The following is a 27,717-nucleotide window of genomic DNA, read 5'->3' as shown; positions in this document are numbered from 1 at the left end:
TTTTAAAATTCTTTGCCAGTAACCCAGAAAGAGCAGCCCGGTGCGCCTGTAAACACCCACCAGCACTGCTTTGTGCTTGAGTCTCTGCTGCGGCAGTGCCCTCTAGCAGCCCCAGTGCCCCTCCGGCTGCCCCAGTGCCCCAGCAGCCGCCCCAGTGTCCCACGAGCAGCCGCAGTGGCCCCATCAGCCCAGCGCCCTCCAGGAGCCCCAGTGCCCTCCAGGAGCCCCAGTGCCCCTCCAGGAGCCCCAGTGGCCCATCAGCAGCCCCCACACAGCAGCGAGTGGCAGGGAGCGTTACTGTCGCTCTTCCGAGCTATTCCCATTATGCGTCTGTGATCAAACAGCAACTCCCAAACAATGGGGGCTCCCGTGCCAGCGCTCCCGCCGGGGCCTCCAACCACCCCGCGGCCCCGAGCCGGACCCGGCCAGACCGCAGCGCTCCGGGGCGGGCACCGGGGGTGTGACACGGAGCACAGGGGCACATGGGGGACACGGGGGCATGTGGGGAACGCGGGGGGCCATGGGGGGACCCCGGGACTCCCGGGGCCGGGCGGGGGCCGAGCCCACGCGTTGCCGGGGCAACCGGGCCCGCACGTGGTTTCCCGGAGACGCCGCCCGCGACTGCGGCGCCGCGCGGCGGCTCCCGGAAGTGCGTCAAACGCTGCCGCGCGCCGGAAGTGCCGCGCGCGTGTCTCCGGCCCGTCCCGAGCGCTCCGGGCCCGGCCCGCCACCGGCACCGCCACGATGGTGAAGCCGCGGTACAAGGGCCGCTGCTCCATCAACCCCTCCCGCGCCAGCACCAACCCCGGTACGGTCGGAGCCGCTGGCCGGGCCGGGCAGGGCCGGACCGGACCGGACCTGGGCTGATATTCTCTTGTGTCCGCAGATCGCGTCGGGGGCGAGGGAGGGAACAACATGCGAGACCGAGCGACCATCCGGCGCCTCAACATGTACCGGCAGAAGGAGCGCAGGTGAGCGCCGTGGGTCGTGGCCTGGCCGCGTTCCCGGTACTGGCCGGGCAGGGCCGCGCCAGGGACAGGCGACAGAATGCCTCTTTACTGGCACGGTGTCACTGCATCGTGTGCTCTGTAAGCCCGTGAGCTGGGGAGCTTGATCCCGAGCTCTCAGCAGCCCAGCGATGTACCAGGAATACAGCTGGGAAACACTCGATGCATCTGCCTGGAATGTCATGAGACCCAAAACACCCAGAATTCCCGAATTTCCCACAGCAGCGTAGCTCAAAAGCTCCTCCCCCCAAAATGCCTGAAGAACCTCAGCTCCCCTCAGCGTCTTCACAGAGGGTCCCCCTGTGCCCCAAGGAGGGACCTGCTGCAGCACCCTCTGTGCTGCACTCAGGGATCGCTGGCAGGGGAGCAATGCCCACCGTGTCTGTGCCATGGCAGTTCTGAGAGTCCTGTTTCACATCAGCACTTTTGGTTTCTTTTGCCAAATTTCCCACTGTTTGGAGAGCAAACTGGGAGGAGGGATTTTGAAATATTGCTGAATTTAAACTAGGTCTCATCTGGTGAATCCTGTACTGATGAGTCCTGCAGAGCTGGTGGGCAGAACTGGTTAAAAGGCTCCATGAGAGAACACAGTGGGATTTACTAGAAAATGGTACTTGATGCCTTTTGCAGCCCCATGAGCCCTTCCTGGGCTGACACAACCAGCTGCAGGGAGGGTCTGGCCAGGCTGGAGTGAGAGCAAGGGCTGTGACTGCCATCGCTGCTGCTCAGGGTTGGATTAGCTCACCTGCATGGAACGCGCAGCAGAGCCGGCTGTAGGTGAAGGGTCTCTGCATTTCGTGGCTCTACTTCTGGCCTGGTACACACAAGTGCTGGAGGGGTCAGTGCTGCCCCTGTGCACTGACATGTCTGCAATTGTCCCTTAGGAACAAACATGGCAAAGTGATCAAACCTCTGCAGTATCAGTCAACAGTGGCACCGGGCACAGTTGCAAGAGTGGAACCAAATATCAAATGGTTTGGTGAGTTTTGTCCAGACTCAGAAAGCTTAAAAGCTGTTGAACTTAGTGTGTTGAAAGGTGTTAGTTTTGGAGCGGTGGTCTGAGAGCTGTGTGGGACAGGTGCTGAAAGGGAAGGTGAGGGACCCCTGCTGTTGTCAGCCCTCACCTGTACCTGTGCTTTGGGGGTTTGCTTTCCACACACTCCCCTAAGAGTGGTTATTTTGGCTGCTGTGGGCATTTCCTGGGGTTTGCCCATGCGTATGGCTGTTAAGTGTCCTAGAGATACTTCTAAAATTTCATTTAAATGGTGGAAAAGAAAGGGATTGGCTGCCTATTTGTGCTATTTGGGCTTGGTCTCAAGTAAAACCCTCAGGGTTTGTCACTGGTATGTTTGATCCTAGATGGAAAGTTCATGTTTTATTAATGTCCCCAGGGTCTTTGGAGCAGTTAAGATCAGGAATGACCAGGTGTAATCTTTGTTTTTTACATGCAGGAAATACTCGTGTGATCAAGCAATCATCCCTACAGAAGTTCCAGGAGGAGATGGAGACTGTGATGAAAGATCCTTACAGGGTGATCATGAAGCAAAAGAAGCTGCCCATGTCCCTGTTCTTTGACCGGATCAAACCACACGTGGGTATCACTCGCTGTGCAGGTGTGTGCACAGGGCTGCCAGGACAGTGATTTACCTGTGAACAGTTGTGCTGTCTCTGCTCAGTCTGGGGAAATATTGGGTGCTGGAAGCCTGTCACTTTGGGCATCGAGTGTGATGGCGAAGAGAGATACATTATTTAATAAAAATTCTCATTTTCCAATAGGAAATTACCCCAAAAATTATTTCCTGTGAGGGTCGGAGGCCCTGGCACAGGGTGCCCAGAGCAGCTGTGGCTGCCCCTGGATCCCTGGAAGTGTCCAAGGCCAGGTTGGGTGGGGCTTGAAGCACCCTGGGACAGTGGAAGGTGTTGCTGCCTGTGGCAAGGGGAGGAACGAGATGGGCTTTAAGGGCCCTTCCAGCCCAAAGCCTTCTGTGATAGGTTATGATATTATCATACTATGATCTAATTTCTGCTAGGTTCGTGTGCCAGCTGATGTTCTAATGCTTCTAACAGCTCCTGGGCCTTTTTTGAGGCTGCTTTGCACTGCAGACCCTCATGCGATGAATTTGAACTCAAACACGTGTGTTTTATCATGTATCAGAAATTCTTGTTCATTCAGCCTTCATTTCTAGTACATCAAGTTTTAGTTGCTGCCATATTTTTTCACGGTGTCTAAACCATTACTTTGGACTCTTGGTAGCTATTTTGTCATATGGAAACTTTCTAAGTTCATGTCATAAGAACACTATTTAAATTAGGGGAAAGGTTGTGTTAAAATGTGCATTGCAAAAACAAATTGCTGCTTTCAGCGATAGATTGTTTGCTGTTCCAAGAAAAACTAGCTTTCATTGCAAGCTTTTAAAACTGCAATTTTGATTATAATTATCCCTGACAAAAATCTGAGAATTTGGCGAGATTTGTGCTCTTGTTAGAAAAATAAGAAATGATCAAAGATAGCAGCTGAATTTTCATCACAGTTGTTGTAATTGCATTTGACACCATTTATGGTGGAAGAACTGAAGCATGGTTTGTTGGCAAGTGCAGAATGTTTTGTTGCTTATTAAATATCCACTCTTGTGTTTCTCAAAGCTTGAGCTGGAAAACTCAAACTTTGTTAGGGAAGTGCCTGTCACTTGTTACAGGCTGCCAGGGCTGTGCTGAACTCGGGGCTCCTTCACTGTGTGTCACGAGAGATGGAAAAAATGGTACTTGGGGTTTATTTTTTTACCAACCTATGTTTCCCTCAGACCTCCAGAGTTCACATTCTTGACACAGAAACATTTGAAACAACGTTTGGCCCCAAATCACAAAGGAAAAGACCAACTCTGTCTGCAAGTGACGTGCAATCTCTGGTGGAGAATGCTGAGGCCTCGTCAGAGTCTTATGACCAGGGCAAAGACCGAGACCTGGTGACAGAGGACACCGGTGTAAGGTGACTGGAAAGGAAGAATGTTTCATTGTTTACATGTATGAAAAGCCAGCCTTGTTTTTAAAGAAGTATCTGGTACCTCCATGAATGCTGTTACTGTGTGAGGAGTAAGGAAAGCTGAATATGGGATTTTGGCTAAATACCAACTATTACTTGGGCTTTGTCCCATCTTTTGTCTGTAAATGGCTTTAGAGAAGAGAAGAAGACCCTGACCCTGTATCTGTGGTTGCTGATGTTTCTGGTGATGTCTTCTAGGGATGAAGCACAAGAGGAAATCTTTAAGAAAGGACAGTCCAAAAGAATCTGGGGTGAGCTCTACAAGGTAAATGGCACTTGGAATTTGCAGCAGTCACATCTGTCAGCCTTTACACAGTTAGGGGCTTCAGCACAGCATTGAAATCCTGTACAGCAACAATGAGAAAAACTCAGAGTAGATTTTCATTTCCAAATCTCTGCCTGGCTGAGCTTGGTTCTTGAGCTCTTGTCCTACAGGAACAAACATTCTCAAAATCCATGATCTAGAAGAGGACTGGCAGAGTGAAGGTGTAAGTTTCTCTTGGCTTCCTGGGTCTTCACCACAAGTAAAAGAGTCATGTTCCCTTAAGTTTCTTTAGGCTAAAAACAGCTGGCATGTTGATAGGGTCATCTTGGGAGAGCTCTGACCCTCAATTCTCCATGAGCTGCCATGGCTGCCAGAGAGCTGGAGACTGAGTGAATTGGGGTGGTATGAGCAGTTTGTGTGCTCTCAGTGACTCTTAGGTGTGAAATTGCCTGACTTTTTGCTTGAATTTCTGAATGTAGCTTAAAACCTTTTCATTTGGATCTAAAAGCACTCAGAATGATTGAGCAAAACAGATTTCACTAAGAGGCTGCCAAAACTGCAGGAAAAAGCTGTGAAACAAATTCACTTGGCTTGAAGCAAGTTGTAAAATGACAGCTCCCTGCTGTAGTTACTTAGTGGACTAACAGCAGGTTCCTGCTTGGTTGTGTGTTTCATATTGATCCAGAAAACATCCTTTATACCCTGATCCATTATGAAATGGTAGAAAGGAGCTGTTGCTGAATGGATGACAAACACTGGGGGTTTGTGTGCTGCAGCCATTTAGTTTTCCCATTTGAGTGTGGTGTTTTCTTTCCCTGGTGCATAAGAACAGGTAAAAGTCATTCAGCTGTCCAGGCTGAATTTGGAGGGGATTTAGGAGAACAGAGAGTGGAGCATCAGTGGATGTTAGTCTGAACTTCACTAGTCTGTGGGGAAGTAGCAGTTTGTGAAGGATACAAGGTTTTAAAATTAATGATGTAGTTTCAAATATTACTAGTTTTCATTTGGGAGGTACAGATATTTTGCTTTCTGCAAAATCCTTTACTTCAGTGTGAATTTTTTATTTTTCAGGTGATTGATTCATCAGATGTTGTTGTTCAAGTTCTTGATGCTCGGGATCCCATAGGCACTCGCTCCCCTCATGTGGAATCCTACCTTAAAAAGGAGAAGCACTGGAAACATCTCATTTTTGTCCTGAACAAATGTGATCTCGTTCCTACTTGGGCCACTGTAAGCACAGTCCTGCCTATTATTCCATGGACCTTCTTTGTTCCTGTTGTAGCTATGCTGTAGCTCCATGCCAGTCCCCATGCTGGTCTGAAAGGGCGTACTGCAACTGGGGCACTGGGAGTTCTCTGCTTGCCTGCAGTAAAAGTAACAATTACCATGTAAATCTGTCCAAGTTTGGCCAAGTTGAGCAACACACACCAGCCACAAATTCCCTACTTCCTCTGTCTGGAGTTCAGTTCAGCTGTTGTCTCCAGAGTATGCTGAATGTTAGTCTGCCTAGGATCCATATCCACCCCAGCTGGTTTGATTTATGTCATTAAAATAATGAGTTTTAGCTAGCAGTGAAGGCGTTTTTGGGAAATTGTTTGTCTTTTATACAAACAATACTCAGTGCTTTTGGCTGTTGGGTTGGGGAAGTGCTTCAAAGGTTCTTCCCTAGCAATGTTCATGGCCAGTTGCAGTTGTGAGCCCAGTGCAGATGCTGTGTCCTCTCTGAGCACATAGTGTCACTCTCCAGCCCAGGGTCTCTAACCCAGTCCTCTTTGCCTCTCCAGAAGCGCTGGGTTGCTGTCCTTTCCCAGGAGTATCCAACACTCGCTTTCCATGCCAGCCTCACAAACCCATTTGGCAAAGGTGCTTTCATACAGCTCCTAAGGCAGTTTGGAAAGGTACAAAGTACAGAACAATTCTGGGGATCTGTGGTTAGTTGGGGGGATTACTGTGTGGTCTTTTGCTTTGTTAGCATTTGGGGTTCAGGACTGCAGTGGTAATTCAGGAGGTAATTCCCTCACTCCGAGGTGTAAAAGGATGTGTTATTTCTTACCAGTTACACTCTGACAAGAAGCAGATCAGTGTGGGATTCATTGGTTATCCCAATGTTGGCAAGAGCTCAGTGATCAATACCCTGCGGTCCAAGAAGGTCTGCAGCGTCGCGCCCATTGCAGGGGAAACAAAGGTAGGAACATCCCTATGTTAAAGATACAAATGTGGTCGAAGGCAGAATTCATGTGAAATCAGCCTAATGACCATGTCAAGTCCTGCACTGACCTGCACAGGTTGTGTGACACTGAGGAGAGGCTAATGGACAGTCCCTGCTCTGAGGCACGGCTCTGGCAGCGTTCCCAAATTCCCACTCTGCTCTACTGCAGTGCTGTGATGGGAACGCTCAGTTGCCCTCGTTCCCTGTCTGTGCTCTCCTGATCCCAACACTGGGTCAGGCTCTGTTTCTCTGACTCTGGTCTTCAAAAATTAAACAAGGACTGTGTGGAAGGCACTGATGGGGAACTGCTGATGTCTTTCAGGTCTGGCAGTACATCACCTTGATGCGGCGGATTTTTCTCATTGACTGCCCCGGGGTGGTTTATCCATCAGGAGACTCGGAAACAGACATTGTGCTGAAGGGAGTGGTATGTGTCTGCACTGGATGCTGGAAAGCTTTCCTGTTGTCACTGTGATGGTCTCAGAGGGATGAGTGCACACTTCCAAGGGTTGATCCTCTACCATGCCTTTTCAGGTTCAAGTTGAAAAGATTAAGAGCCCTGAAGACCATATTGGTGCCGTGCTGGAAAGAGCCAAAGCAGAATACATCAAGAAGACATACAAAATTGATTCCTGGACGGATACAGAAGACTTCCTTGAAAAACTTGCTGCTAGGACTGGAAAACTGCTAAAGGTGCAACATCTTCCTGCATTTGCGGGCTGGAAGAGCGTGTGGCCTGTTCTGAACATGGGACATGGGAATGTTTCTATTGCTTACAGGGCATGGGAGGGCTGTGTGCCCTGCAAACACAGACATAAATTGTTCCTGTGTTTTCTCAGGGCGGTGAGCCTGACTTGCAGACTGTGAGCAAGATGGTTCTCAATGACTGGCAGAGGGGCAGAATCCCTTTCTTTGTGAAGCCACCAAATGCAGAACCAGGTCAACCAGGTCCCCAGGTGAGAATGTGATGCTTGTGCCTCCTCTTCCCACATATTTGATTTTCCTAATGGTATTCACTGCTGCTTTTCCCAGAGTGCCATGAGACTTGGGCAGTGCATGTCCTGGGCTCTGCCCAAGCCTGGTCCTTCAGTGACACTTGAATTTGGTGAAGACCAGGTGCTCTTTACAGAGATGTCTGAGCCATTACTGACTACCAGAAATGTCAGTAATCACGTTGTCAGCTTAGGCTTTTTCTGAAGAGACAAAATGGAAATGGTTCCTGAAGATGGTAGGACAGACTTTGGGGATAATATATCCATGATGCTCTTCCTTGCAGCCTCCTGTGTTGGAAGCATCTGTGACATCCAGCCAAGATAGTACTGAGGAGAAAGTCTCTGAGTCAGTGGCATCAGGTGTGGGACCAGAAGAGGGTAACAACACAAACACCGAAATCAGGCAGCTCATGTCCCACGTTCGGCAGAACTTCGGCAGGATTAATGTGGCACCTCAGTTCTCAGAAGAAGACCTGGTTCCTGTGGATGTGCCAGGTTTTGATGACACAGACAATGATTCCTCTGGAGAGGAGAAGGAGGAGGAGGAGGAGGAAGAGGAGAATGAGCAACATCAGGATCCGGGAGAGGAGCAATTGCAGGTGGCTGCACCAGGTGCCCAGGAGAGCTCTAAAGCAGTTCTTAGGGCTTTGGAGGACAAGATTGCAAAATACAAAAAATTTCTGGATAAAGCCAAGGCCAAGAGATTCTCAGCAATAAGGTACCTGAATCTGTCCAATACACTGCAGGGGAAAAAAGGATTGATGAGGCTCTGCTGTAGTTTGACTCCATTCCTGACTTGCCAAAGTTCCCCTGTGCTGCCACACACAAGTTGCCACAGCTTATCTGGCTTAGCTATAAGGGCTGGAAATTTGGCCAAGTAGCAGTTTGTTTTTGAAAGATTATTCCAAGAAGTGCTATTTACCAGCAAATTAAAAATGTTCTCACTTTTGGAAAGCTGCCTCTTAAACTATGGATTAAAATTACCATTTTCTTTGTACTCTGGGCAGCAATACTGTCCTTGGATCTCTCCTTGATGTTGGGTAATACCAAGGCTGGATATGCCTGGGTCTTTGTGCATGTGCAGAGAATCCTGGCCCATACAGCTGGCCCAGTTTTAGCAAAGCTCACTCACCAGCCTTGTGAGGACTGAGATTTCAAGGTTTGAGTGCTTCATTTTCTCTCTCACATAGCGCACGGGCACAGCAACTCCAGTGACAAGGGTACTGCAATATTTTCGTGCAAAGACTGTGGCTTTGATGCTGACGGGGGACTGGGATCTGCTGGAGTCCGATGGCTTCTCAGAGGTGGTCACAGTTTGTGTAACAACAATCTTTTATTACTGGTTTTATCTTCTGTAGAATCCCTAAGGGACTGAGTGACAAAGTGTTTGCAAAATCCATGCAGAAGGCTGAAGAACCCAAAGAAATTGAAGACAGAGGTAAAACAAGATTAGTAGATGTTCTTAATCTACATTTGGAAATCCTATGAGCCAGAGAAAAAAGGGCGTTAAGGGGAGAAGCATCCATTGGATCCCGTGTGCAAGTTCTTTTCCCCTAAAACTACTGAAATCTCCCTTCAGCTGACCTGAGGGCTGCTGCTGAGCTGGTGTAGCCTTCCTATAGAACACTTGTGTGATGGAAGACATCCCTCTTAGTGAGGGAAGATACAGTGAGGGCAAGTGTTGAGTTCCAGCAGCCTGGGCTCTGGGCAGGCTGCAGCCAGAGCAGCTCCCCTTCCCTGGGGTGTTACACAGGAAGGAGTGGACGGGGTTTGGGATGTTACAAAAGCAGAGATACTTCAGGCTATAGGTTTTGCTGTAGCTTCAGTTGCTGTAGTCAGTTTGAGTAAAGGCACAATCGGGTGGGAGACAGGACTGTGGAATTTTCCTGGACTTGAATGGGGCTGCTTCTTGAGAGCAGTTTTCACTGTAATAGCTGATGATCCTCTCGTGAGGAACATTCATGTTGTTTGGGTAGAAACTCTTAAATGCAGCCAAGGGAATATGTTGCTTGAGGAGTTGAGATGGTGACCTCAGTTCTTCAAACAAATGATTGTTCTGGAAGATACCAAGTGTGGTATACCAAGCAGTGATCTCTGCTGTTTGCAGGCAGCACAGAGAAGAAAAGAAAGAGGAAAGCAGAAGAGGAAGGTGATGGTGATGATGATGATGACCAGTTGGATAAACAGCCTTGTAAGAAACTCACATCCAAAGAAGTAAGTGTGATTTCCTATAGTACAACTGAGCAGGGAAATAAGCTGGCTTTTTTATCCTTGGATTGCCTGTTATCACTGAAGAGCTTTGAGACTTTGGGCATGAATAGAAGGGGAATGAAAACTGATTCTCTTACGAATATTCTGTCACAACTTCTGTTACACCCCTCTTACCTGACTCTGCACACCAGACTGCATCTTGTATCTTTCTGGCTTCCTCTGTAAAGGCTGAAGTGGAGCTTACTGTCAGAAGAGCCGGTGGGGGTGGGTTCTGTATAGAGTCATATTAGTAACATTTTGTTTGAAATTATTTATTTTACTTAAGGCATGTGGAATGCGAAGTGAACACCATTGGAGAGTTGCAGACACTGAGACTCTGGATGCTGGGGATTTGCTAATGTGTTTTGTGTTTGCAGAGGAGACGAGCCGAGAGGCAGCAGCGCTCCAAGAAAGTCGGAGTCCGGTATTATGAAACTCACAACGTGAAAAATAAGAATAAGAACAAGAAAAAAACTGGCTTGGAGGAACAAAGATCAAAGCACAAAAAATACAAACATAAGCAATAGCTGCTTATTCTATTAAATTTTACATAAAACAGCTCTAGTATGCGGTGGCTTTTTTTACTATAAAACTTGTGGTTCCTGTTCAAAGCCCAGTGTGACCGGTCTGTCCTGGCCCCAGGAGCAGCATCTCTCTTTGTTTCTGCATCATCTGAAAGTTCTTTTTGCAGTTGGAGCTGATGGTATTTCCACATCACCGTCCCAGGCCAGCAAACACTGCAGTAGCCAAGCAGCTATTCCAGTGTTGCTCAGTGGTGGGGTTTGGGTGGGTTTTTTTCTGGAAACTGGCTTTATGGGGTTTTTCACATGACTACAGGGAATTCTCTTTCCCATGTTCACTTGCTATGTAACCAGCTGCTTACACAGGTACCTCAAGCAGGGATTTCATTTGCTTCCATTGAGAAGTGAATCTATGACTGCCATCGTGCCCCTTCATTTCACTAGAAATGATCACACCCAGAGCTTTGGTGTTGCCTGTGCTCAGTTACTGCTGATGGTTCCAACAAGGGATTTTGATGTACAGTTGACACAAGCCTGCAGGTACTCAAGGAAATACCCCCAAGACACCTGTCCAAGAGTGAGCCGCCATTTCTTTCTTGGTGCATGTGACTTATATTTCTTGTAGACACTTTTATATATCTTCTACAACATTTTCAAATTAATAATGTCAGAAGTTTGCATTTAAAAATATTAGTTATTGCTTTGAAGGTCATTAGCACGTTACCAACAGGCAAGTCCCAGACAAGTTCACTGTTCAAAGAGCTGACTGCTGAGATGGCACTGAAAGAGGGAACAGTAATTAATGAAGTTCTTGAATTTCAACTCTTCAAGAGAGAAAGAACACAGTTACACTGCCTGCTGTTACTGGTAAGTGAAAACTCAAGATCGTTTTAGGAAGACAAATCTTTGTCACTAATTGCAAGCTTCTTGCTCTGACAGCTCTTCTGAGCTTGCCTTGAGGACAACAGAACAATTAATTCTTTGCTGCAACAATGCTTTCAAGTTGGGTCTGAAAAACAAATGAGACAGTGAGACAAATTAGATTCCCTAACATAAAAAATAAACCTGCAGTGCTATGAAGGGCTACATTTTCTGTTGGATGTTCACAGTGAGGAGCTGAGGGACGCTGCACTGCTGCCAGGAGAGCCAGGCCAGATTTGTTCCCCAGCCGGTCCATTCCTACATGTTTTATAAATTAGTTTGTCGTTCCTGGCATGCACACTTGTTGCATTCTGGGGGGAACAGAGCTGGCCTTGGCTCCGTACAATGAGAGACTTGGTTTAGAATGTGAAGCATCGAGGGGGAAATTAAATAAAAGCTGTTGAAACAGTGGTCTGAATTCTCTGATTTCAGGCTGGACTATGTGAGCTAAATTAAGTATTTGGCTCTCTAGCATTTGGAACACAAACTGACTCTGGGACAAGAGTAGCGGGGAACAGCAAGTTTTGTGATTACTGAGACAACTTGATGCCAGTTAGTGGATTGATTGATGGGAGCAGCCACCACAGTAACCCACAGTCGTGGCACACACAGCTGGTGAAGTACAGGTTCTTCAAGGAAGAAATGGATTTGGGGGCAACACATACATCTGATCCAAGATTTTGTGTCCTAAAACATTCCAAGACAGCCTGAAAATGTGGGTTAGAAAGTAGGATCTGCAGGAAAAGCAGCTTGCTCTAAGGGAAATATTTTTAGCTGTAGCCAGAAACATTTGATGTTGTTCAGGGTGACATTCTTTCCTTACTCAAAAGATGTGGGATTTTCTTCCTTTTAAAAATGAAGTACAGAGCAGAAGCTCTGTTCTCCCCAAAGCCACATGCACAAATAATTATCCAGTCCCCGCACAGTTGTTCTTGGGTAATATTTAATGTTAAATGGTGTGTTGTGTTACTAGGGCTTTAATGGTTTTAATGAGAATTTTACCACTAGTATTTGGAATTCTGGATTTTTACTGACCTTCAGCTGCTGGTTTGTCCGTTTGAGGAACAGAACCTCTTCGCTGTGTTTCTTCTCTTCTATTTCTCGCCGTTCATTTTCTTGCCTTTCAATAGCCTCACATTTTGCTTTCTCTTCGCTCACTTGTTTTTCCAGCTCCCTGTTTTCCTCTTCCAGCTCTGCAATCTTTGAAAACAGTACGGATGTCTCAAGTTTTGTTGGCAAATAGTCAATTTGTAGTTAAGACAGGACAAAGGTGTGTGTAGTACAGTCTTTAAAGCTGTAGAACAAGCTTCAGAAGTGCAGCTAAGCCCAAGGACAGTGAGCTGAATATTTTGATGGTCTTTGCTGCCATCCCGTGGAAATGGAAACAATGGATTTAAGGATATAAAATTTGCTATCATGTTTTGTAGCACATGCAGAACGCTCACCCCATCTACCATGGGGTGAACAGCCCCACTCACCCTTTTCTCCATGTGGGCCTTGCCCTGCTCGGCCTGCAGCGCCTTGCGCACGCCGAAGGCTACGCTGCTCTCGTACAGCGCCTGGTAGGCAGACAGGGTCAGCTGCAGCTCGTCCCGGACCCGCAGCAGCAGCAGCCCCCGCTCTGCACAGCTCACCGTGGTCTGGCGGATCAGCTCGTCTGCAAGTAAGAACAATAGCCTATTCTTTGGGAGTGCTGGACACACACAGGGCCAGAGCTGCTCCTCTTACCCATTCCACACAACCAAGAATTTACTAGAATAGTAGTAATTGATTTGTTTTGTTAAATTGCAGCTGTAGCATTAAGTGCAGCAGGTAAAAGCCGAGTGATGGTACAGCTCCTCAGGTAATGCCAGTGATGCTGATCCCCTAAAGCTGTAAGAGCAAACACTTAAAAATGTGTAATGACTTGTTGCAGTTATGGGGCAGCTTTCAGAGGATCCTGCTCTCCAACCTGGGGCCATCCCTCGCCTTTCAGAGACCAGCTCTCTGTCATTAGAGCGTGTAAGATACACACGGGTTTAAGTTACTTTAAATAAACTGTTGGTTTAAGTGCAACTAAGAGGATAACTAAGAGGATTTTAAGCTGGTGTTCATGTGTAGGCATCTCCTGACAGCCTGTCCTTTGAATGTCAGCTGTGTGAGGAGCACGAGCACCGCGGGCACTCACCGAAGCACTGCGTGTAGAGCTCCCTGCGCACGGGGCACAGCCCCGTCTCCCGCGCCTGCCGCTGCTGCAGCTGTCGGTCCAGCTGCTCCTGCAGCAGCACGACGTCCCGGCGGGTGCTGGGCGCGGTGGACACCTCCTGCACCCAAAGCTTCTGCGCCTCCTCCCACTCCCTGCCAGAGAAGCACCGGTCGTTACCGGAGTCACCGGGCGCTCGCCGGGCGCTGCCGGCCCCGGCCCAGTCCCGCTCACCGCGGCGGCAGGATGGCGTTCAAGAGCTCCTGCGGCTGCTGCGTGGAGGGGATGCTCGCGGGGGTTCGCGGCGGGGTCCCCTTCAGGGGGTGACCCTGCGGGAACAGGAGAGGACAGCACCGTAGGAGCGGGCGGGGGACCGCGGTCCTCTCGGCCCCCGGCCCCCTCACCCCCAGCGGAGCGCGGTATCACCCTGCGTGCCCCCCGTCCCCGCTCACCCCCGCGGAGGCCCTCTCTCCCCGCCGGGACACCAGCGCGGGCGGGCAGTACCGCAGCAGCGAGTCCGGCGGCGCCGCCATGGCGGCCGCGGCCCTGTCACCATGGCGACCGCGCCGCCGCCACCGCGCGCTGCCCCGCGCAGGCGCAGCAACGCCCGCGCGGAAGCGCTTGGGGGCGGAAGTGCTCGCGGGCCGGAAGTGGCGGCACTTCCCGTCGGGACGGGCGCCATGGAGGCGGCGGCGGGGGAGCGGCGGCGGGAGCAGCGGCGGCGGCGGGAGGCGGCCGTGAAGGCCGAGCGGCGAAGCCCCCGGCGCAGCCTGTCGCCGCCGGGCGAGGAGCGGCGGGGCCCGGCAGGGCCGCGCGCGGGCAGCCGCGGCAGCAGGTAGGGAGGCCCGGCCGCTCTGGCCCCACGCTCGGCCCGGCCCCGCCGCTCACGCCTTCCCCTTGTTCCCCAGGTCGCCCCGGCGGAGGAGCCGGTCCGGGCGGAGGAGCCGCTCCCCGCGAGGCAGGAGGAGCCGCAGCCACAGCCCACACCACGGCGCCGTGAGGGTGAAGCAGGTAAATGGTGCTGTGAGTACAGAGGGGCCCTGCGGGCGCCGCAGCGGACGCAGTTCCCGGAGACTCGGCCGTGCCGGGTACAGAAGGCGTCTCTTTACTTGTCCGTTCAGACTGGGCCCTGCATCGTGTCCCATGAGCAGAGGGAGGATCTGGGCAAGTCAGGAACTCCCGCCTCCCAGCTCAGGCTGTGCCGCCTCAGTGACTGGAGCTCCTGTTTGAGCCCAGCCTGTGCCACAGTACAGGCGTCCCTGGGAGCTGGGTCCTTTGCCTGGAGCAGGTGACACTGCCTGTTTCTTGTGCTTTATTTGGTGTAAATTGTGGGAACCCAAGTAGTTTGGCATGGAAATCTGTTCCATGTTGTGTCAGATCTGCCCACACCTGTCCCAGTATGTGTTTTCCATGTGTAGGATTGGGATTTTCTGAAAGGCCAAGGTAGATCTGCTGCTCTTTCATTCTGATTGTCCTTTCCAGGAGCGAGATGATCACTGTCGCAGGGGGAACGAGGAGCGGAAGCAGAGACACCCATCAGAGCAGGAGCACCGGCGGGACAGGAGTGGTGACCGGGACAGGCACAGGGACTACTCAGACAGAAAGAAGAACCCCAGTGACAGGCTGGGAACTCGCGGCCACGAGCGGGACATGCAGAACCTGCGGGAGCAGCAGGCAGAGAGGGAGTTCTACAATGAGAGGAGGCGAGAGCACCGACAGGGCACTGAGGGCAGCGGCGACCAGAACCCAGAGCTCCGGCAGTCTGAGAGCAAACCCAAAGAAAAAGCTGCTGTGAACAAGGAGAAGCCAAGCTTCGAGCTGTCTGGGGCCCTGCTGGAGGACACCAACACGTTCCGGGGGGTGGTGATCAAGTACAGCGAGCCCCCCGAGGCGCGCATCCCCAAGACGCGCTGGCGCCTGTACCCCTTCAAGAACGACGAGTTCCTGCCGGTGATGTACATCCACAGGCAGAGCGCGTACCTGCTGGGCCGGCACCGCCGCATTGCCGACATCCCCATCGACCACCCCTCCTGCTCCAAGCAGCACGCCGTCTTCCAGTACCGGTGAGTGGCTTGGGAGCTTCGGAAGGAAAACAGCACACAAACCAAATGCGAGTTCACTGTCAGTAAAATAGAAATGGAATTTATGTGTGACTGCTGTGGATTGTCCCAGCAGTGACCAAAAATATCTGAAATTCCTCTAATTCAGCCACAAACAGAGAAATCATATAGCAGGGTTAGACAGAGAATGGGGTGTGAATCCAGGTTGGAATAACCTACCAGGTGTGATTGACAGTAAAAGCATTTCAAGAAGAGGTTTGTTGGTTTGCTCTCTCACAGTGAGGGCAGCTGTGCTCTGATGCAGAGGGGGCTCCTGTTGGTATTGGAGAATAGCCCAACTCTCGTGGAGAACATCTGTCCCGGTGCAGGAGTTGCTATGTTACATCATCGGAGGTTTAGGGAATGATGCGGCCTCTCTCAGAACCTGCTCTGTCTCACACAGTTTCTTGTTGCTTTCATTGGGCTGTTCCGATCTCGGGATGGATGAGTGTTCACTGCACAAACTGACCTGCTCGCGGAGCACAATTTCTGTCTCACCTGCTTTTGGAGCACGTTTCCTGTCTCTCTGGTGGTTCAGCCAGTGTTTTTGTTTTCCAGGCTGGTGGAGTACACCCGAGCTGACGGCACCGTGGGCCGCAGGGTGAGGCCCTACATCATCGACCTGGGCTCAGGGAACGGCACCTTCCTCAACAACCAGCGCATCGAGCCCCAGCGCTACTATGAACTGAAGGAGAAGGACGTACTCAAGTTTGGGTTCAGCAGCAGAGAGTATGTCCTGCTCCATGAATCCTCAGATAAATCTGAGGCTAATGCAAAGGACGATGATGAAGATGAGGAGAAGGAGGAAGAGTCTGACAGTTAACGGATGAGGAAGACATTGGGGAGGGGCAGAGGAGAGAAACTCCTTGCAATTGAACAGGACTGGGATGTGAACACGGAGCATCGCAGCACTGATGCCTCTTGTTGCCTTAAAGTCCTTTCTCTGTTGCTGGTCTGTTCCCATAGTTTGTTTTGGGGGACTTTGCTCATTATTCATCTTTTATAGTTTTGCATATCAGGAAATACAGCTTTACTTTTATTTTATTTTTCCCCCAACAAGCCGAAGAGCACCTGGACGTGAAAGCTCTGGTGCTGGAAACTCTCCACAGATGTTGCCAGACTCTTCCAGCAAACCATGTCAAACACAGACAGCATCTGGAAAATTATTTTTATGACTTGTTTTGTTACAGCCCTTTGAAAATGCTACAGACTGAAAGGTTAGTTAAAGAGTACCTGATGCACATCTTGTTCAGTAGTTTGCCAAATTCCTCTGCCTGTTGGGAGGTCTGACAGGAGAATTTACCCAGATCACTGCTGAAATGGCAGAAACGTGGCAAAGACCCTCATGTATTTGTATGTTTTGGCTATTTAATTTGCCTCTTGGTGATTGAGGGATGGGCATTTCAGTGGCATTCTGCCTGGAAATTACAAAGGAATGTGAAACAGAAGTTAAACAGTTCCTGGAATTTCAGGTGATGAGACTGTAACTGAGGGCTGAGGGCCCCCAGTTTCCTGTTCCCACACACGATGCTGAAACTGTTGTGGATGTGGAGTGTCTGGGTTGAATGCTGGAGCCATTATTTCTGACCCCACCCCAGGGTTTGTTTGTGTCACACAGAAACACCTTTGGTTGGGTGACGTGTTTTAACCAGAGTTTGCACTATTTAAGTTCTCTTTTTATAAAAACTTACCCAAGTCCCTTGTTTAACACAGTCTTCTCGCTGTAAAGAAATGAGTGTTTAGAGAGAGAAGCACCAGTCCCACTCACTGGGAGTTGCATAGTCTTTGGTGTCTCCTCCATGTTGCTTTATGTTAAATGTGTATGTCCCACACTTTACTGATTCACCTGGGTGTTTGTGGTCTCACCTGTTCGTCCCTGCTGTGTACGGACTGTACACAAATGGTGCTTGTTGTACACGTGGATGGTGTAAATATGGGGCATTGCTGTGGGATTTCAGACGGGTAGGATGGAGTTTGAGCAGGAGGAGCTCCTTTATATCTACTCCAAGGGTTTTTAAATAAACAATTTTTAAATTTAGCCCTGATTACTTTCAGTTGTACTATTTTTCTCGTGTCCTTTTTTTTTTTTTTTCCTTGGAAGAGATGAAGTTTCAGTACTTGTTTCTGTATTAAAGAAACCAAATAAGTTTAAAACGGCACGATTTGTGTACTGGAGAGGCTGTTAGGGCTGCAGGTTTGTATCATTCCCCTTGGCTGGGCCTTTCTCACCTGAGTGTGGCCAAGGTGGCTCATTCTGTGTCCCCTGATAGGGTTCACACAGGAATGTGAAGTGACATCATTGCTGTACCGGCCCCCTGAGTGTCACTGCAGAGGATCAGAGTGACATGGGTCAATAGGATCATAGAAAGGTCTAGCTTGGAGGGACCTTAAAGACCCCAGATGATGCCATGAAGATTTTTTGCCTTTTCTTTTATACCTCTGTTATACCTTTTTACAACTTCTGTATTCCTAGTGCTTTTTGCCTACATTCTTGGACTTGTTTGTCAAGCTGAGAGACTCAACATTTTAGAAGCTTCATAGCCAGGGATCAGTGTGCCCCAGAGCCCAAGGTCCTCTCCAGAACACATTCTGTAAACTCAGATAGAACCATCCAGGGGAAGGTTCCTTGGGGAGGGGGGCTCACTGGAGCCTCTCCTTGAGGAATCTTTGATAGATCTGCTAATTAGTAACACCTAGAATGTTATACCCGATCTTTGGGGGAGACTCGGTGGGGTGCGTTTCGGTGCATTTGACCTGGACGTGTGCACCTAAGGATCCTTAAAATAAATCCCAAGGTAAAATCCCTTTTCCCCTTCTAACCGTGTATGACTCTTGATTTTAAGACCAGGAAAAGGCATCCCAGAGTCCCAGAATCTCTAATGTATTACGGCTCGTGCGTTACTCCGTGCTGCCACCCCCGCCCCTCCCGCCTCGCCGCTGCCCCCAGTGGCCGCTGCCGGCATCGCCCCGCCCCGCCCCGCGCAGGCCGCGCCGCCATGGCCGCGCTCCACGCCAAGGCCGGGGGGCCCCCGCAGATCCCGGACACCCGCCGGGAGCTCGCCGAGCTGGTGAAACGCAAACAGGAGCTGGCGGTGAGCGCCGGGGAGGGGGTCGGTGTGGGCTAGGTGACGGCGGGCCGGCTGGGGAAGCGGCGGGGCCGGAGCGGCGCGGCCGGGCCTGCTCCATGCGCGGCGGTGTTCCCGGCAGGAGACGCTGGCAAACCTGGAGCGGCAGATCTACGCCTTCGAGGGCAGCTACCTGGAGGACACGCAGATGTACGGGAACATCATCCGCGGCTGGGATCGGTATCTCACCAACCAGAAGTGAGTGGCGGAGGCGCTGCCCACCTGCCCAGCGCACCCCCCCCCCCCCCCCCGCCCGCCCCCGGCCCCTCCATCGCGCCTGTCTCTGTTTCAGGAACTCCAACAGCAAAAACGACCGGAGGAACCGCAAGTTCAAGGAGGCCGAGAGGCTCTTCAGCAAGTCCTCGGTCACCTCAGCAGCGGTGAGTGCCGGGATGGGTGCTGGTGGGATGAGCAGATGCCTCTGTCCCCGTAACCGTCCCTGTTCCCACCCCTCTCCTCATCCCTGTCCCCATCCCTTTCTCCATTCCCATCCCTTTCCTTGTCCCCGTTCCTGTTCCTTCCCCCTCCCATCCCCATTCCTGTTCCTTGGTGCCCCAGTCCTGCCATGATCAGCTGCAGAACACCTTCCCCATTTGAAGTGCCGTACCTGCACTGGCTCCCTGACCTGAGCATCCCCATCCCACCCTGCAGCCTCTTCCAAAGCCCCTTTTGCGGGTGCCTGGGGGGTGGGAGGACGCCTGTCACTGGCGTCTCTGCCGTCCCCTGGCTTTGTCTTTGCTGCAGACCCCCGGTGCCACGTGGGGCCGCGGGCACTTCAGAGGGACTGTGTGTCTGTGTGATCCGGGCTCTGTGCTTTGAGCATTGGGAGGTGAATCCCTGCCTGGCTTGACATCCCGTTTGGTTTTTCAGGCTGTCAGTGCGTTAGCTGGAGTCCAGGACCAGCTCATTGAGAAGCGTAAGTCTCTTTGTCATTGTTCTGGGAATTTGGGAAGAATTACACTCTCCCCACCGTTCAGCCCTGTCTCAGCCTTACAGAGCTGGGCTGGACTTGGGCTCCCATTCCCAGGCCCTGTGTCTGCTGCCCTCAGGCTGCTCCTGACTGTTGACTTGCCAAGTTTCTTCCACGCTCAGCAGGGGTTTGTTGTGTGTAAAAGGGATTGAAAATTGGTTTTGTGCTCTTTGGAGGAAGAGGCCAGACGAGCTGAAGCACTGCGTCGCTGTAGATGTGTCAGTCACAGGAGATGTGGGGAGGGACCACTCACCTCCAGGATATTTAAAAACATTTTTGTGATGAGCACCAAATAGGATGTGGTTCCAGAGAGCCTCAGTGCTGAGGAGCAGCTTCCTGTCCATCCTGCAGAATTGTTTCCCAGGTTCTGTGATTCACCTCCTGGTGCTGCAGGGCTCAGGTGTCTCTGCTGCTGTTCTGGGATTGTTTCTCCCACTCAGGGCTGTGCCAGGGCAGCTGGGAGTTCACCCTGGTGCTCACCTGGGTCTGTCCTGCTCTAGGGGAGCCGGGCAGTGGCACAGAGAGTGACACTTCTCCAGACTTCCACAACCAGGAGAATGAGCCCAACCAGGAGGATGCTGAAGAGCTAGATGGCTCCGTGCAGGGTGTGAAGCCCCAGAAAGCTGCTTCCTCCACTTCCTCTGGGAGCCACCACAGCAGCCACAAAAAGCGAAAGAACAAAAACAGACACAGGTCAGTGGGACCAGCAGCCTCCTTGCCACACCTGGACAGTTGGCTGGGGCTGGATTGAATTTATTGTCTGAGGGGAACCAGTAACATGTTGGAATAATGGGCAGCTGGGGTCAGTTGTTTGGGTGGTTTTCCTGGTTTTGGAAGAGGAGGGGAAAGTGCTGAGGAAGTTAAACAAGCAGCACAGGGTGCTCGCTCCAGCTGTGGCACAGCTGTGCTTCTGGGCAGCTTCTTCAGCTCTCCCGTGTCCCCAGGATAAAGCTTATTCCTTCCAGCAGGTCCTGACCTCCTGAGCTTGCTGCTTGGTTTCTGCAGAGCCCAGTAGGACAGGAATGTTAGTGCTTTCTTTGAAGGAGGGTGGAAAGCAAATGGGAATGTTTTTGGGGTTTTGGACACTCCCAGTATCTGTATTTCCACTGCAGCCCCTTCCAGCTCTCACATCTCAGCTGAGTCTCAGTACTGGCATAGAGGAGTTGCTGTGTCACCTTCACCTCAGAGTGTTTGTTATTAAACTGACCTGAAATTCATGTGAAACAGATTCCTTGAACTCTTTTCTGATTGGATTTACCTGTCCAGCTCTGCCCCTAAGGGGTAATAAGGGCAATGAGCTGGTCCCTGTGCCCTCAGCCCAGGCTGCCGCAGTGACAGTGCCTGTGAGTCAGGCCATGAGGGGCAAAGCCACGGAGAGGAGACACTGCAGAGCTGCACCTCTCTGGAAGGATTGCTGAAGCTGAGGCCTAAGGATTTAATAGAAGTAATGGAGCTTTTAAAACTCCGGAGCATCTGTGCTGGCTCTGAGCTGTTAGCTCTGGCTAGGGATGGGCTTTCCTCTTTAAGGGACGTGCCACGCAATTAGAGAAAGGGTTTAAAGTGGTAAAAGTTTACAAGGCGGGGGTGGGGACAGTTGGGGTGGGGACACGAGGTAGGTACAATGCTTGAAAAATGCTTAACTCCTTTTTTTGCCTTTACTAAGTGTTGAGTCATTAGCATGTCTTTTAATTCTTAGGTCAGAATTTCCTTCCTACAGCAGCCTGAATTGGGCAAATGTCTGAAAGGACTGGATGTCCCTTTGGTTCCTCATGAGCTGGGAATCCAAAGAAGTTCAAATCTCTTTTTTTGCCTGTAGATATTTGGAAGAAGTTCAGGAATAACACAAGAAACTACATCCGTGAACAAGTCCAGAGAAACAACCTGTAAAACTGAAGTACAGCTTAAGAAAACTGCCATTTCAAACAAATTATAAAATAACTCTCCCAGGCGCTTCCCTGGACAAAGCATGGCCAGCAACATGGTGGGGTGCAGGGCAGGTGCTGGAACTGACATAAATCCTTTTGCTCCGGTCCATTACCCGGACTTTAGGGACAGGAGCTGGGGGGAAGCTGCCCCCCAGCAGGTTCTGTGGCTCTGGGTTCCTTCACATGTCCCTCTGCAGCTGTGGTGGCTGCTGCCAGGCCGGGCTGTTGGACAGAGGAGCCCTGCCCTGCTCACCTGTAGCAGCTCCTGTGTTCCCAGGCCCTGTCAAGACACTCCGAGGGGCTCGGTGAGGCAGGAACTGACTGTTTGTAATGCTTAGCAAGGCCAGATAGATAATTAAAAAAGATAAAAAGATAATTAAATTTGTCTGTAATAAAAGCTCTGTTAAAATTGTGATTGCTGTTACTGACTATCCCCTAAATTTTGGCAGATAAGACCAAACAATTTTCAAGTATATGTAGGCTAAAAAACCCCAGCAACAACCCAGTACCTGATCATGCAGCGAGGGTGTTCCAGGCCCCGCAGCCCCGCAGGTGCTCCAGCCAGACCTGTGGGTCTGTCCCCTGAGGTGTCTGGCATGAAAAAGAGAAAAATAAAAAGAAATACTGGCTTTTCTCTTTATTCAGAAGCTCTTCCGTTTGCCAGCACAACTCTGGGTTTCACTGCCCTGTTCCTGGAGAACCGTGAGGTGCTGGGAAAGGCCCCTGCAGGAGCACAGCCTCTCTGGGGTTCCCGTGTGGGGAACTGGGTCAGCACGGGGACGTTTGGCTTCAGGAGCACACAGGGCCTCACGTGTGGGCTACAGAGGCTGTGCTGTCCCCCTGCTCCCTCCCACACCACAGGAAGGCCAGGGTGGATATTTTCAGTGTGCTCCGCTGTTTTCACGGCTAACAAGCGTTTGAGGGAACCCAGTGCTGTTTCCTCTTAGCAGTGCAGTCCTGGAATGGGATTCCATGATCAATCCTTCCTGGCCAGTGTCAACTGTGAACAGAGCTGTGTCTGGAGGCCATACCGTGGCACTTGTATGAGGGGGTGGGACAGTCACCAAACTGCTCAGCTCTGGCCAAATGTCCCTGGGCTGCCATTGCCGGGGACAGCAGCGCTGGGGGCGTGCAGGGAACAGCCCAGGGCGGGGCTGGGCACCAAGTTCTGTGTCACCTCTGCCTGAACCAGCTTTGCCTTGCCCTGGCAGCCCAGCCACCTCCCCAAATCCCCTGCTTCCTGACCCCTCACTTTGGTTTTCCAAGCCCTCGGGTTCCTCTCCGGCCCCTGAGCTCTGCCCTCTCTGGGTCTGGCAGCTGCCCCTCTTTCAGCTCCTAAAATCCCCTGTGTAAGCCAAACCCACCTCTCTGCTAACACCTCTTGTTCCCAGAAATCCAGTGGGGAGGGGGACGTTGTATCGCCAACCCGGAGTGCTTTTTGTGCCCAGTCCTGGTTAAGATATCTAAAGAACTTGATGATGTTTGAACACTGGCTTTATTATTTATTTAATTTTATTTTTAAGCAATCTCGCTAGGGTGGCTAATCAACTAATTGATTTAATTCATTAGTATATTAATTTCTATTGCTTTCTTCCTTTCAAATGCTGCCCCTCAGCCCGTCTGGCATGTTTGATTATGACTTTGAGTAAGTTTGACTTGAATTAGTACTTGTGCTGTGTTGTTAGTGTGTAGACACTGATGTGCCTTTTGAGACCTCGCTAACCCCTAGTTTATCTGTTTAATTGTAGGTATGTATATTAGGTTAGGCTGGGAAGTTTTTTTTAAAAACAGAAAAGCGTGATGGAGGTAACATTTTATTTAATAACTTCAGCAAATTATAAATTAACTTCACTCTTCTTTACCTTTCTGTTTCATATTTAAATAGATAAAACTTTTTAACTTTAAAACTTAGTTTTAGAACTGATTCTTTTGGCTTTGCTGCTTAAGGAGATTAGTATAGACTTGGATATTTCCTTCTGGAAAAATGTACTAAACTCAATACCTTTGGCTCATATAATCCCTGTTATCCTAACTCCTCTCTCTATCCAAGTAAATAACTCTCACAATATGTCTGGATAATTACCCGTGGTATAGTTACACCTCTGGCAGATTAAATTAACATAGAGCATGCCTAGTTCCCTTTGCTCACCTAAGTGCCCTGTGATTGATTGTGCCCCTTGATTAACTCTGTCTGGGAGTGGCTGGAATCTGCTTTTTGGCAAATAATAACTCCACTCTCCTCTGCTGCTCTCGTGCCCAGTAACCCTGGGACAGTGCCCTGGCTCAGCCAGTTGGAAATGGATGGATTAACCATAGTCTCTGTCGTAGCTGTGCCCTGTGAAGCAGCTCCGGTGTTGGGTCAGGTATTGACATGGACGTTTCTCTTGTCTTTCCAACCACAGGATTGATCTCAAGTTAAACAAAAAGCCAAGAGCTGTAAGTATCCGTGCTCTGTCTGTGTTTTCATTGCTCACCGGAGGGGCTGGCTGACACCCAAGCTTAAAAAAACCCTCCTGCTGCTGTCATTTAAGTTCTTATTGTCATGGTTGAGGAGTGTCACAGTGTGAGATCAGCATTGTCTCCTGGCTGTAACAGCAGCTGAGGCCAGGTGGGCTGTTCTGAGCTCGGGTCACAGATAACTCCTGTATGCTTCTCATGGAAAAAGCTGCTTTGCTTCCTGTTATCTTGTCATGATTTGGAGCATCAAATCTGGTTTGAGTTGATACTCAAGGTTGGAAGGGTCCCTCCTTTTCAATGTTTATCTGCAAGTAAAAGATCTGTTTTGCCTGCAACTAGTGGTGTGTGAGATGAGAGAGGACTGAGACCCCCAGCTCCGAGAGCAGAATCGGAGGTGGGAAGGTGTTAACGTGCCTGTGCTGTCCTTTCTCTGCAGGACTACTAGAGCCATCAGTGCTGATGCTCCTGCGATTTAGGTCTGTGACTCCCCACTGAGAAGCTCTGAAGCAGGATGGCAGCTGCAGCAGGAGTGACTCACTCTAAGGGACTTGGATGGGGGGAGGAAATCCTGGACCATGTACTTTGCATCATTTTTAAATCGCCTGAGTTGCAGGAAGACGAAGGTGGTGTAGTAGTTGTAGTAGTTCTGAATTCCTGACTGTTCTGTGCTTCCACCTTGGTCGGGAACTTCCTGAAACGGCTGATACTGCTGCCCCCTGTCACCTGCAGACCCACAGAGAGGCATTTCGTTTTCCACTGGAACTGGGGTAGGATTCAGTGTGTCCCATCCATGTTGTGAGACTTAGATTACTTTTGTTGCTGATATTTAGCTTTGCAGGTTTGTTTCTTTTGTTTTTGTTTTGTTTTGTTGGTTTTGTTGTGCTTTTTTTAAAGCTGAAGTGTACAAGTTGACTTTGGGTTTCTTTGTTAAGTCCGTGTAGTGGAAGGTTCTTCATTTTGTGGAGCAGCTCTTTTGATTCTTACTCAAGCAGAGAAGAAGGTAGTTTAACCCTTTTCTCTTACTTTCATTTTAAACACCATCTCCCGATATTCCTCAGTGCATTAGGTGCAGGAAGGGCCAGAGCTCAGAGCCAGCTCTTCGCTGTCGCTGACTTTGGGTGGGTTCTCTTTTTAATACAAACTCTGTCATTTGTACATAAACAATAAAAGTTCAATGTTTGTCTCTTCTCATGGTTTATTCAGTCCAAACTTTGACTCCTGGTGCTTTTCTAGTCTGAGGACTTCTCTGGAATTCTTCCCCTTTGGCACTGGAGCTGTTCCTTGTCCCATGGCCCATGGGAGGTTCACTTGGTGCTTTCTCTCCTCAGGGTAGCTGTAACTAAGTGCTGCAGGGAGTGCCAGGCTCTAATCCCCAGCTGTGTTTGGCTGATCCTGCTGCAAGGCAGGACTAGAATGTCCATGGTTCTGCTGGTGAGGGCATATTGCTTGCAGATCAGGGCTGAGCCAGCTGGATTTTCCCTGGAGCAGGACAAAGGGGTGAGGGCTGGGTGCTCCTCACAGCAGCCAGGTCAGAATCTTGGTGTTGCTGTTGAACTGAGCTTTGCTTCGCTCAGCATGGGGAGTTGCCTTCTTTTTCTGTGCTGGGATGTGTTTGTGTAACCCCTGCTGCTGGAGGGAGATGTGGGAACGGGGCCATGGGACTGAGTCCCCTGGAGTGTGCACAGCCCTTGGAAGAGCCGAGGAACGTGCAGAACGTGTGTTCTGCTGCACCTCTGCTCCCCCCTGGGGTCTTCCTCAGCTCTCTCCAAGCACCCCACTGTGTGCAGGGCAGGGCCTGAGCGAAGGTGAGTGCGCAGGAGCAGAATTCTCCTTTGGGCTGTGTCTGATCCGGGGATCAAGGCAGCTCCTTGTTTGTTCCCAGAGGGAGCTGGCTTATCCCACAGGGAGCTGTGTCTCTGCTCGAGGACTGGCGGCTGCTTCTCCACGGGGGGGTTGGGGAGTAGAGCAGCTTAAAGGCCAAGCTACGAAGCTGGCCTACTTCTGTGTGTTTTAAATTACAGAGTTTAAGTACAGCGGGGTGGAAGATCTAGGAAACAGCATAAACTACAAGGCCTTGCTCCTCCATAGTTCTGGAAAAAGGAATTCTCAGCTGATGGTTTTCATTCCCTGGCCTCAGTACAAAAACAGTTCTCCTGCTGTTGCTGCTGCTCCAAGCAGGGATGGCTGGAGAACCTGGACTGCAGAGGCTGAAGTCTCTGCTGCACCTCTGACCTCGAGGAAAGCTGCCAGACTTCTTCAGGCAGAACATTTTGGAGAAGCAGCAAAGGGCTGGTGTAGCTTGGAGCCCTATGTGCAGGCAGGTTGTGTGTCAGGGTCAGCTCCACGTTCCCTGTGACACGTTGGGGTGCTGCAGGGACAATGGGGCAATGCAGCCATTTGTGCCTCCCGCTGTGCTTGTCACCAAAGAAGGGGACAGCCTGTTCTGCCCAGGTCGATGTCTGATGGCAGCAGCCTGGGGGGAGCACACTCATCGGGGCAGAAAGAGAAATGGCAAACACTTGACTCAGTTAAAGGCTGTTCCCTGCTGGGTCCTGACTCCAGCAGTTGTGCCTAAAACTTCCATTTGATTTCGGAACACTTCGGTTTTACTTCCTAAAGAGCCTGAGTGACTAAAGACCCCCAGGACAGCCAGTGCCTGGGCACAGGAGTTAGAGGGAACTGCACAGGCTTTACCTGAATGCTAATTAAAGCTAAAAGTAGCAGTTAGAAATATATCCCGAGTCCTTTGCTGGTGAAAAATGAATCCTGAGCAAAGAAAAGAGTAGAAGAGCAGCCACTGTCCTTATGGACCCCAAAGGTGGAGCGTTAGAGAAACGCTAATCCCTGCACCGCCCCGTCACCAAGAGGATTAGGCAGGAGTTCATCTGGTCGCCGAGGGGCAGGAGGGGCCGCGCCCGGTGCATGGCTGGGTAAGGGGGCTGAGGGGAGGGGGCAGCGGGGGTCCCGCGTGGGGGGATCCGGCCCACAAACGCTCCGGTCCCCTCTCGCTCTCCTGGCTCATGGCTCCCATAGTCCGGGGCTCGTCAGCTGTGTCTCCTGGTCCGCAGGGAGCCATGGGCCGGCAGCGCGCACCGCCCGGGCCGTGCTGGAGGCGGCTCCTGCGTGCCGGCTGCTGGTGGCTGCTGTCGCTCTGCGGGACGGCGCTGCGGGGGCTGCGGGGGCTCTGGAGCCTGACGTGGGTCGGTATCTCCCCGGGGACCTCCCCGCACCTGTGCCGGCTCCAAACGTGGCGGGCGGGCGGAGCCGGGGCAGGGGAGCTCGGGGGGGCGATCGCTGTGCCGCTGGTGCTGGGGGCTGTGGTTTGTAGCCACTGGGGCAGCTGGAGGGGGGGAGCGCGTCACCACAGCACCCGGCAGCTCGGCTGCGGCATTGGCACCCTCGTCCCGGGGGGCTGGTCCTTGGCTCAAGGCACTGTGTGGCTGTGCCCACCAGGAGCCCTGGGGACACGGGGACATCGCTCCAGGCTCTGCATTCCACAGGGCAGGTGTGAGCCGTCCTCTTCCCCAGGTCCTGCTGATCTGCTACAAGAGCTGCTGGGATGGCGCTTTCCAGGTCACCGAGGAGGTAACTCCCCCCGTGGGAGGCCCGCGGCGATCGTCAACCCCCAGGACGCAGCCGAGCCCGGTGACACGGCCCACTGAGTGGCACGAGGGGGGTTCCCCAGACAGGGATGGTGCCAGGGGGCCCTCTGGGCTCAGCTGCCCATGGACCTGTCAGTCCCCACTGTCCGTGT

General features: G+C 51.1%; 4 protein-coding genes across 9 annotated transcripts; 3 read left to right on the top strand and 1 right to left on the bottom strand.

Annotated features, from left to right (window-relative positions):
• The first annotated feature begins 676 nt into the window (after nucleotides 1-676).
• Nucleotides 677-10,321, top strand: GNL2 (G protein nucleolar 2). Its single transcript, XM_082296687.1, has 16 exons — nucleotides 677-808; nucleotides 887-971; nucleotides 1,892-1,986; nucleotides 2,459-2,598; nucleotides 3,809-3,993; nucleotides 4,246-4,312; nucleotides 5,384-5,542; nucleotides 6,097-6,210; nucleotides 6,369-6,497; nucleotides 6,844-6,948; nucleotides 7,056-7,214; nucleotides 7,361-7,477; nucleotides 7,798-8,231; nucleotides 8,872-8,951; nucleotides 9,621-9,727; nucleotides 10,141-10,321. The coding sequence occupies exons 1-16, from the start codon at nucleotides 745-747 to the stop codon at nucleotides 10,288-10,290; spliced, it is 2,190 nt and encodes a 729-aa protein (XP_082152813.1). The 5' UTR covers nucleotides 677-744; the 3' UTR covers nucleotides 10,291-10,321.
• A 635-nt stretch (nucleotides 10,322-10,956) lies between these two features.
• Nucleotides 10,957-13,920, bottom strand: DNALI1 (dynein axonemal light intermediate chain 1; the record flags this gene model as incomplete). Its single annotated transcript, XM_082296690.1, has 6 exons — nucleotides 10,957-11,293; nucleotides 12,241-12,405; nucleotides 12,684-12,862; nucleotides 13,373-13,542; nucleotides 13,622-13,716; nucleotides 13,840-13,920. 6 exons carry the CDS (start codon nucleotides 13,918-13,920, stop codon nucleotides 11,258-11,260), a joined length of 726 nt encoding a protein of 241 aa, XP_082152816.1. The 3' UTR covers nucleotides 10,957-11,257.
• A 143-nt stretch (nucleotides 13,921-14,063) lies between these two features.
• SNIP1 (Smad nuclear interacting protein 1) lies at nucleotides 14,064-17,518 on the top strand. Its single transcript, XM_082296688.1, has 4 exons — nucleotides 14,064-14,222; nucleotides 14,296-14,398; nucleotides 14,870-15,450; nucleotides 16,045-17,518. The coding sequence occupies exons 1-4, from the start codon at nucleotides 14,068-14,070 to the stop codon at nucleotides 16,307-16,309; spliced, it is 1,104 nt and encodes a 367-aa protein (XP_082152814.1). The 5' UTR covers nucleotides 14,064-14,067; the 3' UTR covers nucleotides 16,310-17,518.
• A 931-nt stretch (nucleotides 17,519-18,449) lies between these two features.
• MEAF6 (MYST/Esa1 associated factor 6) lies at nucleotides 18,450-25,151 on the top strand. 6 transcript variants are annotated; one of them, XR_014227068.1, is made up of 9 exons: nucleotides 18,450-18,578; nucleotides 18,694-18,809; nucleotides 18,904-18,991; nucleotides 19,482-19,527; nucleotides 20,082-20,274; nucleotides 23,122-23,151; nucleotides 23,255-23,312; nucleotides 23,909-23,942; nucleotides 24,400-25,151. XR_014227068.1 is itself a non-coding variant. In XM_082296692.1 (8 exons), the coding sequence occupies exons 1-8, from the start codon at nucleotides 18,483-18,485 to the stop codon at nucleotides 24,406-24,408; spliced, it is 612 nt and encodes a 203-aa protein (XP_082152818.1). In that variant the 5' UTR covers nucleotides 18,450-18,482; the 3' UTR covers nucleotides 24,409-25,151. The 6 variants fall into 6 exon arrangements, 4 of the variants coding, with proteins under 4 accessions (XP_082152818.1, XP_082152819.1, XP_082152821.1 ...); XR_014227067.1 differs by lacking the exon at nucleotides 23,122-23,151; XM_082296692.1 differs by lacking the exon at nucleotides 23,255-23,312.
• The last annotated feature ends 2,566 nt before the right edge of the window (nucleotides 25,152-27,717 follow it).

The sequence above is a fragment of the Coloeus monedula genome (assembly GCF_965178545.1).
Source record: "Coloeus monedula genome assembly, chromosome: 24".
Taxonomy (NCBI): domain Eukaryota; kingdom Metazoa; phylum Chordata; class Aves; order Passeriformes; family Corvidae; genus Coloeus; species Coloeus monedula.
Note: the sequence above shows the minus strand (reverse complement) of the source record. Positions and strands in the feature narration are given on the sequence as shown.